This window comes from Trachemys scripta, chromosome 4 (genome assembly GCF_013100865.1).
Source record: "Trachemys scripta elegans isolate TJP31775 chromosome 4, CAS_Tse_1.0, whole genome shotgun sequence".
Lineage (NCBI taxonomy): Eukaryota > Metazoa > Chordata > Testudines > Emydidae > Trachemys > Trachemys scripta.
The window spans coordinates 38,652,684-38,667,769 of record NC_048301.1 but is presented as its reverse complement, the minus strand read 5'-3'; the positions used below and the strand labels follow the sequence as shown (position 1 = coordinate 38,667,769).

Here is a 15,086-nt window from a genome sequence, read left to right as displayed (position 1 = left end):
TTGCGGATACAGACTAACACGGCTGCTACTCTGAAACCTTTTTTACTTTCTAACTGATGCGGCAAACCCAGATGAGTCGGGGCTATGAACTGCCAAATCTAGTGGTGCCGGAGCTCAGCCCTGCCACAAATTAAGCACTAGTGACACAAGATGGAAGTGAGTGAGGAGGAAGGAAAGGGCAGCATGGGAGGAAACATAATGGGAAATTGAGAGAATATGGGAGAGAGGAGAGGAGATGCAGAGCAGAGTGATAGATGGAACAAGGTAGTCATAGGAAAACTGAAACACTAATGGAATGAGTGGAGTGACATAAAATAAGGAAGAAAAGAAAACTCAAGGGACACAGTAAGTCACAAGAATATAAACTGTTGTACAGTATCTTTGATGCCAAACTGTGCATTATTGTTTGCACTAGATCTCAGGGGAGTGCTTACAAACAAAGAGGGGGCTTCAGAGAGCTGTATTTTGATAGGAGTTGCTCACAGGAACCCAGTATGCTTTGAGATAGGAGAGGGGATAAGCTACTTTGGTTTTACATGGTGGGGGGCCTGTGGTTTTGGTGCATGTTTGTTGATGTTTTAGTGGAACATAACTTGCCTCTGGTAAGTTAAAATCTCCTGAAATGCAGGAAAATGCATCAGATATTTCAACATTTTCCAGGGAAAAGATGCAGTGCTCCCTCCATTTTTATTTTTCGATTTTACATCAGTACAGATCCTCCATCCTGGTCAAGTCTAAATGTTGATATTTATAGGTATGGGGGTGGGGAGCACTAGGGATGTGCACCCCGCCCCCACAACTCCATACATTACACATACACATACACTTTTGCTTGGCTGGCTAGCGCCCTCCTTGGGGACAGGAACTCCTTTCAGATACATTTCTTCTCTTGTCCCCATTCTCTTCCCCATGGTCCATCCCGTCACCATAAGATGATGCAACACCGCATCACCACTTGACTTCAAGACCCGTCACGACGACCACCAAAATTGGTGAGCTCCCCCTCCTATTTTGATCTACTTTAACCACTGGCTTTGAGGGAATGAACAGTGGGATATAGGCTATGCTCTACTACATTCTGCACTTATCAGGTTGGACTAGAGAAAGAAAGTGGTGAGTGAGAGAGGGGAGAGGGAAGGGATGGGGACGTGTGCACATATTGTAAGAAAGGGGTGGTGGAGGGAAAACATATTTGAATAATCCAGTAATAATTTATTTGACTCTGCTTTGATTACCCTCCTGAGCTCTGGCCAGTCTGGTTCCCTGTTAATTCAGCAGATTCCATTGGCATGCCCCAAAACCTCACACAGAGAGTGAGATGATAAACTTTTCATTTGCACTGGACACAACAATCATGGTTTCAATTTAGTCAACCCAATGCAGCATGGAAAAGTGGGCCATATTTATTAATCAATTTTGTCTGGATGTCACTTGAATGGTCTGTGGGATTAGGAGAATTGGCAGCTGTTTCTAGGGTCCATTCTGAATAGGTACATTCCTTCTGCCACCATGATATGAAATCCATACCTGACACGCCTTGTGTGACCTTGGGCAAGTCACTTAACCTATCTAGGCCTCAACTTCACCATCTATAAAAATGGGATTAACACTGAGCTACCTCACAGGAGCGTTGTGAGAATTAATCACCTTAATTACTGTATTGTTCACTATTCAAAGAACTTTGCTCTTTCATAGCACCAGAAATGTTCATGTTTGGCGTTTCCAACGTTTAGATTCCTGATCCTTTCTGATAACTATATTCCAGACCCAGACTCTTGCATTCTTCTATTCTAAATTCCCCATGCAGTCCAAAGATCAGCTTCTCTTAGAGTATCTCTGTATCTTACCCTTTCCTATCTATTCACAGATGCTCCTTCCCGTTGACCATTCAGAGATCAAAGATATATATGTGTATATACATTGGGCTAAGCCTAGAGAGATTTTATCATCTGGGTTGGTTTTCAGTCTCCAAAAGCTACTAGAGGAGACTAACAGATTAAAACATTGGTTGTAATGAAAGATGGGCCAACGTTTCAGTTAGGAACCAGATCTATGGTTGGGTCCAAACTTCTCCAGAGTTTAGTTGTACGTATGGAGGTGAGAGTGAGAGGTTCTAGAGCCGGTGTTCAGGCCCATCTCTACTATTGAGTCTGAGACACAAATTTGCAGCACTGCATTTCCACCCAACAATCTCCACCACCGCCACTGGGGAACCTGCTCTTATCTTCAGTCCACTCTGGCCAGGACTCAGTGTATGGTAAAGAAGGGGGGGGGAAATGTCTGGCAATAATTTATTCACCCCCCTTCACTAGGACGACAGTTAACGATCTTCAACACCCAGGCGCAAATAGCCATTGGAGGGAAGGACAGAGGGCGTCCCTTCCAAGGCCAGCTCTCCGGTCTCTATTACAATGGCTTGAAAGTGCTGAATATGGCAGCAGAGAACAACCCCAATATTAAAATCAACGGAAGTGTCCGGCTGGTTGGAGAAGTCCCGTCCATCCTTGGAACAACACCCACAACTTCCATGCCACCAGAAATGTCTACCACAGTCATGGAAACCACCACAACCATGGCCACCACAACTACCCGAAAAAACCGCTCCCCACCCAGCATCCAGGTGAGCCATTTGATCTCCTCCATGTGGTTGGATTTTTATTTATACTTCATTGTTTAGTTAACCTGTTAGTTAAGTCCCTTGGACCAAATTCTGCACTGAGTTAGAGGCCATATAACTCTGTTGACTTTTATGAGGTTGTACAGGGTAAAAACCAACACAGAATTGGGCTCCTTTCTGCTCTGGTGAACTAGCAGAAACTTCTGCATTATTACTCGGTATGTATGTAATAGTGGGTCCAAATTCTACTCTCAGACTGGTGCAACTCTATTTATATCAGCAATGCTGCACCAGTGTAGATGAGAATATGATTTGGGGCATGTTATCTCCAAGTTGATGTGTGGGGGAAAAATAACACTTAAAGGAATTTCAAAAGCCTAATGGGATGTGGGTAGATTATTGTTTATTATTATTGCCATAGGTATTGCTGCAGTCGTGAAGTTCTTAATGTGGAAAAAAGCAAATGAGAGTATAGCATTCGGAGCGAGCCATTCATGCTAATCTTACAGCCTTCTATTGGATGATGTGAAAGGGGCACTGTCAGATCAGTTTCCTCCAAAATTTAGGTTTTGTAAAAACAAGCTTTTCCAAACTCTGTGACCAACAGAACTCTAAATTTGAGTTTAAAAAAGTCCACTGGAAACAGTTTTTTGTTCATATTTAATTGTCCTGATGTAGTGTTTGTAACCCAAAAAATTGCAGCAGTTTTGTTCTTGTGTCAGAGCCTGAGTGTGGAATTGTTCATGCTCTGGTTTGCTCATGGTCTACACTGAGTAAAGGCAAAATGTAAACAACCAACACTGATGTTGAAAAGTGAATTAGATTTTAGTGAATTAGATTTTTATTAATTCTTTCAGTAACCGATGATGAGGTTAATAACACAGGTAAGGGAATTTGACTTTATAATATATATGGGGCCAGACCCACAGCAGATGAAAATCAACATATTTCCATTCACTTCAGCTGTGCAACATCAATTTACACTAGCTAAGAATCTGGCCCATGATTTTAACTGGAGTATTCCATTAGCAAAAGGGGTGGGGGAGGTGTGTTATTGTCCAAATAGATAATATCCTACATTGATTACAGCTGCTTCTTTGAGACAACTTTCCTTGAGCATTAATGTTGGTGGGTTTTGGGAAATGCAGGTTTAATGAAATCCAGGACTGTCAGAACTGGTGATATAAGATCCTCTGCTTGCTCTGATTCAGAAGGTTTAATCAATGACCGGTTATTCTTTTGTCTATATTTTCATTCTCTTAATTTTTCATCTAATCGTGGTCATGTATGATGAGAAAACATGAAAATCCTCTACTTAGCTATGCTGGAGGTATTATCTTTGCAGAGGCATTTACTCCTATTCAATTGAAAGTGATTAAACCCAGGCTAAGGCTTAACACTGTACTGGCCCCCTTGGCATTCTAGAAATCCAGGCAGAAGCGGGTTGGTAGATTAATTGAGTTATTAGCCTCAAACACTGGTGCATGAAATATAAAGTCTCAACTACATGAGGGGAAATTATCCCAAGTCTAGTTGATGTTCGTTGTAAATTGTGAAGGAATTAGGACTCTCTCTTCTCTGTGTCTAGCTCTAATTTTAAAGGAAGGCTTTGTATGATTTCATGTCCAGGAGAGTAACATCTGTGAGCCAAATTCTGTTATCTGTTACTGTGCTCCAGTGGAGATCTGCCATAATTTGTGGACCTCAGTGGAATTATACAGATTTACATCAGCGTAACTGAGAGCAGAATTGGTCTTTATGTGAGCTGAGCAAAGCTGGAAATGATCCTACCCCACTTGAAGGAGAAATATCCCAGAAAGCTGCCTGCCTAATCTACACCGCAGTTCACTAGGCCAGTCGAGACCACTGTGTGCTGAAAAGGCATCAAGGAGATTTAATAAAGTGTAGAAGTGCCTCTAAAAAGATGGTTAGAGCAGTGATTTCCTGGATACACACGTACCACAACAAATGGCCTCATCTCTGCTGATATTAAAGCAATAACTCTTGACACTTCACTCAACCCACTGAAAGGAAGATAAAAGTCAATATGTACTTCCATTACATTCAGGAGCAGGCCAGTTTATTGCTATCATGTCACAAGATGGCTTTCCTTTTCCCCACTTTGGGCAGAGTTGTTTGGTTCTGTCAGCTTAAGTTGTGTTGTTTGTATGGTGAAGGTGGGGGGAAATTGTCCTCTTCTACTTGGGCTGCATCTCCAGCTATAGTTTTCAGCAGCTCCAGCTGTGGTTTTCAGATGCCTTGTGGTAATTATGACTCACAATAGTCATCATTAGTGCTGTGAAATTTGGCAGCACCACTAACAACCATAAAGATAAGAGATGGAAAAGATCTAATAAAGCAAATTCATTCTTCAGCTAGGGTAAGATAGAGCCACCTGAGAGAACACATTAGCACTCAGTTACTACATTGACGAGCCCAGCATAAAAACTAAGATAGCTACAAAGTTGCTACACTTGCAATTAGGTATGGGGCTTCTATCCTGATTGTAGTATTCATTTTCCTATTTAAGTAATTGAAAAACCTTCATTTCACAATGTATATGAAGCTGCTGCAGAATTTCCAGTCTAACATATCAGAGCATTGCTAAATCCAGGGAACCTGTGGCAGTATTTAAGTCCAACTTGCCATGCAGTATATAGGGGCTTGACAGTTGCTAAGATATCCTCTACTCCTAATGCCACACCTAGATGCTCCCTTTGCTCAATTACTTAGAGTACCACTACAAGTGTTTTCATGTGCCGTTCATCTAAAGGGCCTAGGAAATCTGGAAAGATCTTTAAATCTACAGAGAGAGAGAGAGACCAACAGTCACACTTCTCAATCTGTAAAGGGCCAGGCATGGGATGCAATGTGGGATCACTAGCCAACATGAGGGACATGGGAAAATCATGTTACTGGAAGCATCATGTGTGAAAGATTTCTTTAGCATCAGTGATGTCTATAACTTCACCTTTATGATTAAGCATTTCTGATGTCAATAATTTATGTCAGTGGACGTGAGATGAGTGTGGGATAGAGGACGGTGCATTGGCAAGTCTATACTTAATGCTACTAAGAAATGGCAATGACCCTTGTCTGTTACAATGGAGCCTTGAAGGAAGATGCATTTAGTCTCCCAGAATTGTGCTTTCCTGCTAATTGAAAACCAAAACTGGGGAAAGGAGTTTTGTTTCTTTCTTTGTTTCAAAGCAGTTAATACAGTATTTTTGCATCCAGATAACTAAGCTGTGTCTGGCAACCCTGAGTACAAATGCCGTTTTGACCTTTTCACACACAGGTTTTGCACTGCATTCAAGCACAGGTCTGTTCAGAAGTGACGTGTGTTGTATTAAATTACACTTGCAGACTGCAGGGCCCTGACACACCAGGCCCTCCTATATTAATAATATCCTCTCTGGGAGCTCCGCTTCCACACGCTACCACAAAGGGCAGAGAGGCAAGCAGCTGTCTCTTGCTTAAGGTGAGTTGCTTGGAGTGCAGGCTATTTTTATGAGTGTCATGACATTGTCTCATGTCAGGAGGCACATTATTTCTAGCAGGTATGTTCTTAATTAGAAGTCTTGTTTCTATTGTTTAAGTCTTTGAACCCCACCGACCTCCCTACCTAATTTAGGAAAGGGCTGGAGTTTATGTGAAAGAACTCTGTGGTTTGTAGATTTAAGAGATTTCTATTCTGTCTGAAAATGTGCTTAGCTAGAGGTGGCCTTCATTTTCCTGGCTTTTGCTGCCAATCTGGCTACTATAAACTGATATTTACCAGCTTGGGGCCTATTGAGTGAGTTGCCACTTCAAACAGCATTGGAGAAGACCTTCACTATGCAACCTTGGTCTGTGTTCCATCCAGGACAGGTCTAGAATCACTACTGAGACCAGCCCTAAAGTCCTTACTCAAGCAAAAGTCCTTTTGAAGTCAAGTACTGGGTAAGGATCTCAGGATTGGACCCCATAGAACACTTACCCAGGGCCAATAACACAGTATGTTTAGTGACCATTTAGATCTAAGTATAAGGAGAAAAATGGTGTCACCTGGATTGGTCTGTCTCAACCCTACCTCAGGTGTAGTTCCATGGATACAGAGAGTAAGAAAAAAATATGAATGTGAGTAAAGATTACATCATTCGTAATAGGGAGGAAGTATTGCCTCGTTATTAAGGCATAGTACAAGGAATCAAGAAGTCTGTGCTCTGCTGCAGACATACCGTGTGACTGGTGCAAGTCTCTGTGTCTTGGTTTCCCTATTTGTAAAAAGAGGATAATGAGACTCTCCTGCCTCACAGGAGTAGCTGGGAGGATAAATTAATTGATTGTTTGTGCGAGCTCTCAGGAATGGTGCTGAGTGCAAGAGAATGCCAACAAATAACATAAAATACTGGAAGGTGCTTGTAGAAAGTTCTATATAAACAATGCAAAGCAGGGGGTGGAAGACTGTCCATTATTAATGTCAAGAGTCCATCTGCATTGGCTCAGCAAAGGGCCTCTCGGCTCACAGTCTTTTACTCTAACCACTAGTCTACACAGCCTCTTAGGAACATTTTCTTTAGGTTCAGCGCTCCTTTAATCTTGATTAACGTCCTTCCGTAATGTGTGGCTCTGGGGCTGAATCTTGCCTCATACAGCTCGCAAAGGAGAAAAGCACAGAAGATTTGTCAGTCTAATTAGACTTTAACTGTCAGCCAAGAAAAATACATTTGTCTCCTTCTTGCTTTAGCACAGGCACTACTTTCTTTTGCCCTCTTAGATAATAATTTTGGGGGAAGAAAATTGGCCTCTAATTTCCTCTTCGCTTGTTATGAGTCTCCAGTGATATTTTCATTCAGAGACGCCACAGTTCTAATGAATAAAGAGCTTGCACTTTAAAGACTGACTTCACTGGCCTATTTGTACTGCAGAAAATTAGGCAGCTTGTTTTTCCCCCTGCTTTCCTTCTCTTTCCTCAACTTTTTTTTTCAATGCAAAGAGACTTAAGCTTCCAAAACTTGTCCTTTTTCAGTGATGGAACCTTCCCTTTCTCTCCTATGCCCTCCTAGAGTAAGGGGATAGAGTTATTGCATGGCTGCGAAGCAGCCCACCAAACCTTGTTTACTCACTCTACCTCAGAGTTGGGCAAACTACAGTCCCTGAGCTCCTGGCACAGGAGGCTAGCCCCCGACCCCTCCCCTGCTGTTCCCCCTCCCCCGCAGCCTCAGCTTGCTGCGCCGCCAGCGCAATGCTCTGGGTGACGGGGCTGTGAGGTCCTGGGGCAGTGCAGCTGCAGAGCCCAGCCTGACCCAGTGCTTCGTGCTGTGCGGTGTGTGGCTGGCTCCAGCCGGGCAGCGCGGCTGTAGCGCCACCAGCCACTGGTGCTCCAGGCAGCGTGGTAAGGGGGCAGGGAGCGGGGGGGTTGGATGGAGGGCAGGGGAGTTTGGGGTGGTGGTGGGGGGGTGGATAGGGGTTGGGGTGGTCAGAGGGCGGGGAATGGGTTGAATGGGGGCAGGGGTCCTGGGGGGTCAGTCAGGAAGGAGAGGGAGGATTGGAGGGGGGGGGGAGGGGTGCAGTCAGGGGCAGGGGTTCCGGGGGAAATTAGTGACAGGGAGAAGGGGTGGTTGGATGGTACAGGGGTCCCGGGAGGGTCATCAGGAATGAGAAGAGGGGTTGGAAGGAGTGGTGGTGGCAGGCAGGGGTAGAGGCTATCGGGGACAGGGAGGGGGGTGGATGGGGCAGGGGTCCCGGGGGGGGGGACAGTCGGGGAAAGGGGGGGTGGGGTGGGGCAGGAGTCGGGGGGGGCCGTCGGGGCGAGAAGCAGGGGGGGTCGGATAAGGGGCGGGGCTGGGCCATGCCTGGCTGTTTGGGGAGGCACAGGCTCCCCTAACTGGCCCTCCATACAATTTCCAAAACCCGATGTGGCCCTTGGGCCAAAAAGTTTGCCCGCCCCTGCTCTAGCTGATAACTGCTCCAAGTAGGCCTGATGCTGAGGGGTTTTGGGCAGAGAAGGAAGGCAGGAGTTTGGAGCAGATGATCCCGGAAGTTTCCATGCAAACCACTTTTCTGTATTGATTGACAAGCGATTAATATAATAATACCAAAGGAGAGCCAAATACCTTGTACAGGAATAGCTTCATCCACCACTGACTGGCACCAACTCTGGGATGGAATGTGGCAGCTGCTAACAGTGAACAGCAATGCTATGCAATAATGCTTAAGACAGAAAATGAATAAAAACACTTCCCAGTTTAGACTGAGTAGTCAATTGAGAGAGGTAGAATATAATTTTCCATGTTATGTCCAGAACATTCAGATTAACATTCCTAAAGTGCCATCAGATTATTTTTTTTAAGAAGTCAGTATCTAATTCTGACATCTGCTCTAAAAGATGGTACTTTCAGGAGTGCAGTACTTATTATGGCATGGTGACGTATGGGGTGAATACTCAAACAAATTGCTGCTTATTGAACCATTACTATTTTCTGGGTTAAACTTGGAGGTCCACCATCCAAGTACTGACCAGACCTGATCCTAGAGAAGCTGAATCCAGGCTCTGTTTGTATGAGGAGCCATAGCACTAACACTGAAATGGGTTGCATATGGCAACCAGCTCCATCTATCTGTCTTCCTACCTACCTTCCTATCTAAAGTTTGTTACTGAGCACCTACTAGAATGATCAACATCTGCTATGAGTGGAGTCCGTGGAGTATCGTGATTCCAGTGGAATTACTGAGTGAATGGTCAGAGCATAGCATGGATCCCACACATTGCAGTGGAATATTTCTCAGTAAATAGCTCACACTTAGTCTTTGGATAGCGTGCATTCAGGTGGCAGCACTGAAAGGTGCAAGTGCTGACTCCCTTCACTCACTTAGCATCTGTGAGTTTTGTTGGAATCTATATTTTCTTGAGAACTTGGTCGATCAAATATTGAGACAAGGGCCTGAGCACTTCTCGCTACCCGGCCAGACACGAATGTCTCGAACTCTCATAAAGTAGCAGATCTGAGCAATCATTGGGACTGGCAATAGCGCTTGAGCTTTACTTTGGCCACGAAATTCTGTTCTCAGTGACACCCCTGGAATGTGCAAGTGAGGGCACAATTTGGCGAGGTGTATGAAGACATGAACTATCTACATTTTTCATTTTTTTAAATGTTTTTTCACTGGGAATTTTTCAGTTTTGGGCCACAATTTCTTTTAAAGAAATCAACATTTTCAGTGGAAACCTCTCCCCGCCACCTTCTCCAATTTCTGACCAGTTCTAATAAACAGATACTTTGGGTAGATGCAATAGATCTGCTGTCAAAAGATAAATCTGTAGATACCGTAGATATGCAGGGTCAAATTACCCAAGAAACAAGTGGGCTGTAGTCCACGAAAGCTTATGCTCTAATAAATTTGTTAGGTGCCACAAGTACTCCTGTTCTTTATCCTAAATTACAGTCAGTGTGCACCTTATGTGGGCATGAATTCCTATATTTGTGCACTGAAAGGCATCTGGTATTTGCACTTGCAGACAGGAGTGCTTGTAAACCATGTGGGTGCAACTTGGGAGACTACTTTCAAAAATTGGCTTGTATGTAAATAGATATTATAGCTAGACATTGTAAACCGGCACAGATTTCATTACTGGCCATACTAAATGAATAGAAATAAAGTTTTGTTTTTCCAAGACAGTTGTACAATGACAGGATACTACAAAAGACAATGAGGAGTAAATGTCTGCTTAGAAATAAATAAAGCAGAATTGATGATTACAGCTCAGATATAGTCAGAGGATTGGCTCACATTTTTCTTAAAGCACGTATGCTCTCTTTGGTATTTATACATCACAGGGAAATGGCTGGGAGCTGCAGACGTATAGGGCAGATATTTCCATTTTGTTTTGTTACAAGACTGGCTGAGAGGTAGGAATGTGTCTCTTACTATTCCTGGCTCACGTTGGGATGATGGCATGGAAATTAGAAACACATCCAAACTGTTATGACAGCCCCACTTTCTGAAACCATTTAATTAATGCCTTGGGGCTTCTTTAGAGAAATGGTGCGGTTAGTTAACATAAACATAAAGGTTTCCCCCAGTTTCTTTTTCATCTGTGAGTTGAGATGTCACTGAGTTGTGAGCCACAGCTGCCACAGTAAGCTCTTGTTGCCGCTAGTGATCAGTGAAAGTGGCTTGATGAGACCTGACTGACACACAGACCTGTTTACAGCCAACCCTTTCTCTTGCCATTAGCATATTCTACAAGTAGGTGGGATGCTATACATGGGGATCATGAATGATTTCCTCACAAAATATGTATTTGTTTTGACACCATTTCCATGGAAAAGTAGAGCCCAAAGGGTCAGGCCACAGATTCCAACCATCCACCTATTGTGCAGGATGTGAATGTTTCCCTTCAGTGTTCAGATCACTTTTTTGGAGCAAGTGAAACGAATCTTCTCTCAGTCTGGTCTGGCAGGTAATTGGCAAGGGGCGATCTTCCATCTGTGTCAGTGCTGCCTGCAGTGCCCAACATTGGTGCTAAAGGGTGCTGCGTGGCAAGTGTTGCTGTCTTTCAGATGTGAATAGAATTGCCTGAAGAAGTTGCTTTGGAGAGGGACAGAGTGCTTTGTGGGCAAAGCAAGGGCCACCTCCAGACATGCTGGCAGCATAGGTGAAATCATGAAGTGGAGGGTAGAATAAGGCAAAGATGGGAGCACTCGTATTATTGAGTAGAGTGCAGGGAACAAGAGGGGAGAATGAGTGGTGAGATGTCGTAAAGGATGAGACCCCAAAGAGGCTTTGTTTCTGCAAATGGGGGACTGAATTTCATGTGGGAAGAGAGAAAGAGTGAGTAGAAAGCCTGAGAGATGAGGGGTGACATGGCCGGGCATGGTAGGAGGAAGGGGCTTTTAGTAGCTGTGTTTTGGAGAGACTGCAGGTGGGGGAGCTTCCTTACCTGCACTGTTTTGCAATCCTTCTACTCCCCACAGCTCCTTCTGCTTCAGCTATGACTGAATCAGACTAGCCTGTGCTGACAGACACCTCCCCTAGGGTCATCCACGCCCCTGTAGGATCCCCAGACAGCTCAGTTCCAGTACAACCAGCAAACCTTGTTACAGAGGGAATGACATCCATGAGGCTTCTGGCAACCAGTCCTGGCAGGGAGGGAAAAAAACATGGTGCTATCTGTCTCTCCCATCCCACATACGTGAGACCTCCTACCCCTAAGGCAGATTGAGAACATATATAAATAAATACAAACTGGGTAAGATTTAACTTGTCATAATATTTATCCCCTTTTCTGAAAGGTGACCTCCTAGGAGAGCAGAAGGACAGGGATGATTTTAATCTGCAGTAACAATGGGGAACCAGTCCTGATCGGCTCCTGCAGTATAGATATATAAAATGACAGATTATTCTGTTGCTGTCTCCCCCGCTCCCGCCCAAACATGTGCATACACACACCATAATGCACAGGAAAATTCTGATTGGTCTTTATCTCCCAGCTGCTGCCCTAATGATTAATGCTGCTATCACTGGGCGACTGTCGAACGAGGAAGGAGCCAGAAATATATATTTCTGAGACTCTTTATTGTTATCAGCATTATTATTATTATTCCTTTAATATATTTTTCCTCCTGTTGGAAGCGTTTAATCTATTGGATGAGCAGGGGGTGTTGACAGGTGAGAGTGGATTTGATGGCAAGAAGATTGATGGGACAGTCAAGGGCAAAGATGGAAAGCAGCAATGTTGCAGGAGGCGAGCTGCCATGTTTCAGGTTTTTGGAGGTTTAGCGAGAAAAGCTTTGTGGTCTACTGGACTGAATATGGGTTTCTGAGCCTAGAACTGCTGAATTTTAATCCCAGCTCATTCTCTGTAGGACCATGGGCAAGTCACTGCCCCGCTTTGTATCTCGGTATCCCTGTCTGTAAAACAGGGATAGTGTCGCTGACCTGACTCACAGCAAGGTTGTAGGTGTTATTTTGTACAGTGCTTTGAAAATACCACTGCATTTTCAGCTGAACACTGCATTCTCCTTCACTTTCCGACCTAAATTCTTGTAAATTCATTGTGAGCCCTCCATCTACTGCTGTCTGTAGTGTCTGGCTTTGATCCCACAAGCCTGGTGCTATGCTCAACAGAGAGCTTAACATGTGTGTCTTGGCAAATGTGAATGGAGGCTATATGTGGATACAAGTCAGAGAAGCATTAGGTATCTCCTCTGCTTTGAGTGGGAGTGAGTCTCAAACCCCTTGGGTTTCTATTCCTGTACTTTCAAGAGATCAGGCTTAAAGATGGGTGGGATATGGCCAGAGAATGGGCATGTGTGAGACGACTTAAATTTACATGTGATTCTCACCATGTTTATGAGGCGCGTAGCCGCCTGCCTTCCCCTTAGACTTCACAAATGACTTGTAGCCCTTCTGCCAGGTGGTTTCGGCAGCAACAAGGGTCAGGTTCAATATCTAGGGGTTTCTCTTAACAATACGAAAGAGAACCAGCTCAAGCGCCCACCCAGAAATCTGGAAGAACTAAACACCACCCCAGGCACCTCTAAGGGGATGTCTATACTACAATGTAAGCCCAGAGTTAGTGGGACTTGAGTCAGCTGACCTGTGTTAGGGTACCCTGGCTTGAGCACCTACATTGTGTTTTAACTCGGGGTTAAGATTTTTCTAACCTGTGCTCAAACCTAGGGTTCTGGTGTCCACACTGCAGCGTGCAGACCTGAGTCAAAGTAACCATATTCTAGAGTCCCTAGCCTACCTCCCCCCTGCCCCAGAACGTGGCTGCCCTCTCCCTATCCTTTGGTGACATATAGGAAACTTGAGTGAAGGGAATTCAGAGAGTAAGTGAACTATAGTGGCTTCTGGGCAGCTCAGATGATGTGACCTGCTCGAGCCACATAAATCCTTAAGGATGCCCACTTTTAACAGAAATAAAAAAATGTCTGCTATGAAAGGCAGCTGCTAAGAAATGTCCTGTGCCTTTTAATGGCATCTCAGAACGATGCCAGCCCCCAATACTGATGTAACTGCTTGTTGTGCCCTCTAAGATGAAAGGAAATGTCTTTAGCTCCAGTTGCATGCATGTTGTGAGAGGCCAATGGGGCGGGGGGAGGAGAAGAGTCTGAATAGGGATAAATAAAAGGGATCACACAGCCAGAAGCTGACTTGATTGCCTGGACTCAGGAGACATTGTAGTAACAGGAATGAGTGACTGCGTAGTGATTCCTGTTACTTGCAAGGGAGTGGCCAAGTCTTTATCCTGAAATAAGCATTGTTATTACACATTAACTATGCAATTAAGTGTCTGATGGTTCATGTACAGGATCCAGTAACATGACCAGTGTCTTTGGATCAGGTTTTCGGTGCCCTTTCACTCAGTTGGTGGGGCTCAGCAGGCCTTGCTGGTAGGGATTTATTTCCTGAAGCCTGTTCTTGCAATGATGGATTCCAGGCATCAAAGGCTGCCAGGAGGATTAGGAAGGTAATTCAGAGCTTTTGTCAGGGAGCAAGGGGGGGCAGGTGAAAGGAGGGCAATATCATCTCCTTCCATAAGCAACTCACAAATGAAATAGACTAGAGGATGTAAATAACAGTTTACAACATCCAGGATCATTTTAAAGGCAGAGGGAAGTAATGGCACAGACCAGCTGTCTCTTTGCCTCTGTCAAGCTTGGTCGCTTTGAATTTACTGAGCACTTTTCTCCCATTCAAACCCCATTTAAACACTGCAGTAGCTGAAGGTCATTTTTTTTTAAACTGAGTTTTCCATCTTCTCTGGTTGTAAACTGTTTTTATCCAGCTTTGCTATTCTTTTCAGATTTGAGAGAGACATCTTCTGTGGTGGCGATGAAAGATGACTATGGTTAAACAGTGTCTTATTTCATGTCTTCCAAAGGGGCATTACTGAGAAGTCAGGGGGAATGATTACAATTATACAAAGCAACAGTGAGGCTGCACCTGCAAAACTGAACTTACTGCTTCTGTCGGTTGCACCCCACACCGTAGCATCTCCAAGCTCTCCAGCTTGGGAACCCTTGCCTCTGTTAGGGTGGGCAAATTCAGACAGAAGTCCATGGAAGAGACAGGGAACTACTAACACACAACACTTCCATATTCTGCCTGGAAACCAGCACAGACTTATTCGTGAAAGGCTGAGCTGTAAGACCTGAGAACCCGCTGGCCCAGCAAACCTTTGCTCACATCAGTAGATTTTACTTGCTGACTAATCCCATTGACTTTGATAAAGTTCAGATATGGATCCAGATCTAAACTCCTATTGCGTTCAACATGTTGAGTCCCATGTCTTGGCCTCAATCCATCCCCTAACTTCAGACCCATTTCAGGGTAGGGGTAATGTTCTTTATGATTGAACATGAGCAAAATTAAAGGAAAGGGCTAGATGCGTATATAGCTGGTTGAAAAATGGAGGAAAATTGTGCAAAAACATTCAAGCTTGTTTCCATTTTGCAGCGTTCAAAGTGGACCCATC

The 15,086-nt window shown here is 44.3% G+C and overlaps 1 protein-coding gene across 21 annotated transcripts in view; it reads left to right on the top strand.

The window, feature by feature from the left end:
* Positions 1-15,086, top strand: part of NRXN3 (neurexin 3) — a 1,378,693-nt gene that overhangs the window by 1,240,016 nt on the left and 123,591 nt on the right. For 15 of the 21 annotated variants that reach the window (XM_034768377.1, XM_034768393.1, XM_034768389.1 and 12 more), the window contains one exon: positions 2,313-2,620. In XM_034768377.1, the coding sequence (XP_034624268.1) occupies positions 2,313-2,620 (308 nt within the window). Of the gene's footprint in view, positions 1-932; positions 993-2,312; positions 2,621-15,086 lie in introns of all 21 variants that reach the window. The other 6 variants (XM_034768374.1, XM_034768372.1, XM_034768371.1 and 3 more) reach the window with 1 other exon arrangement.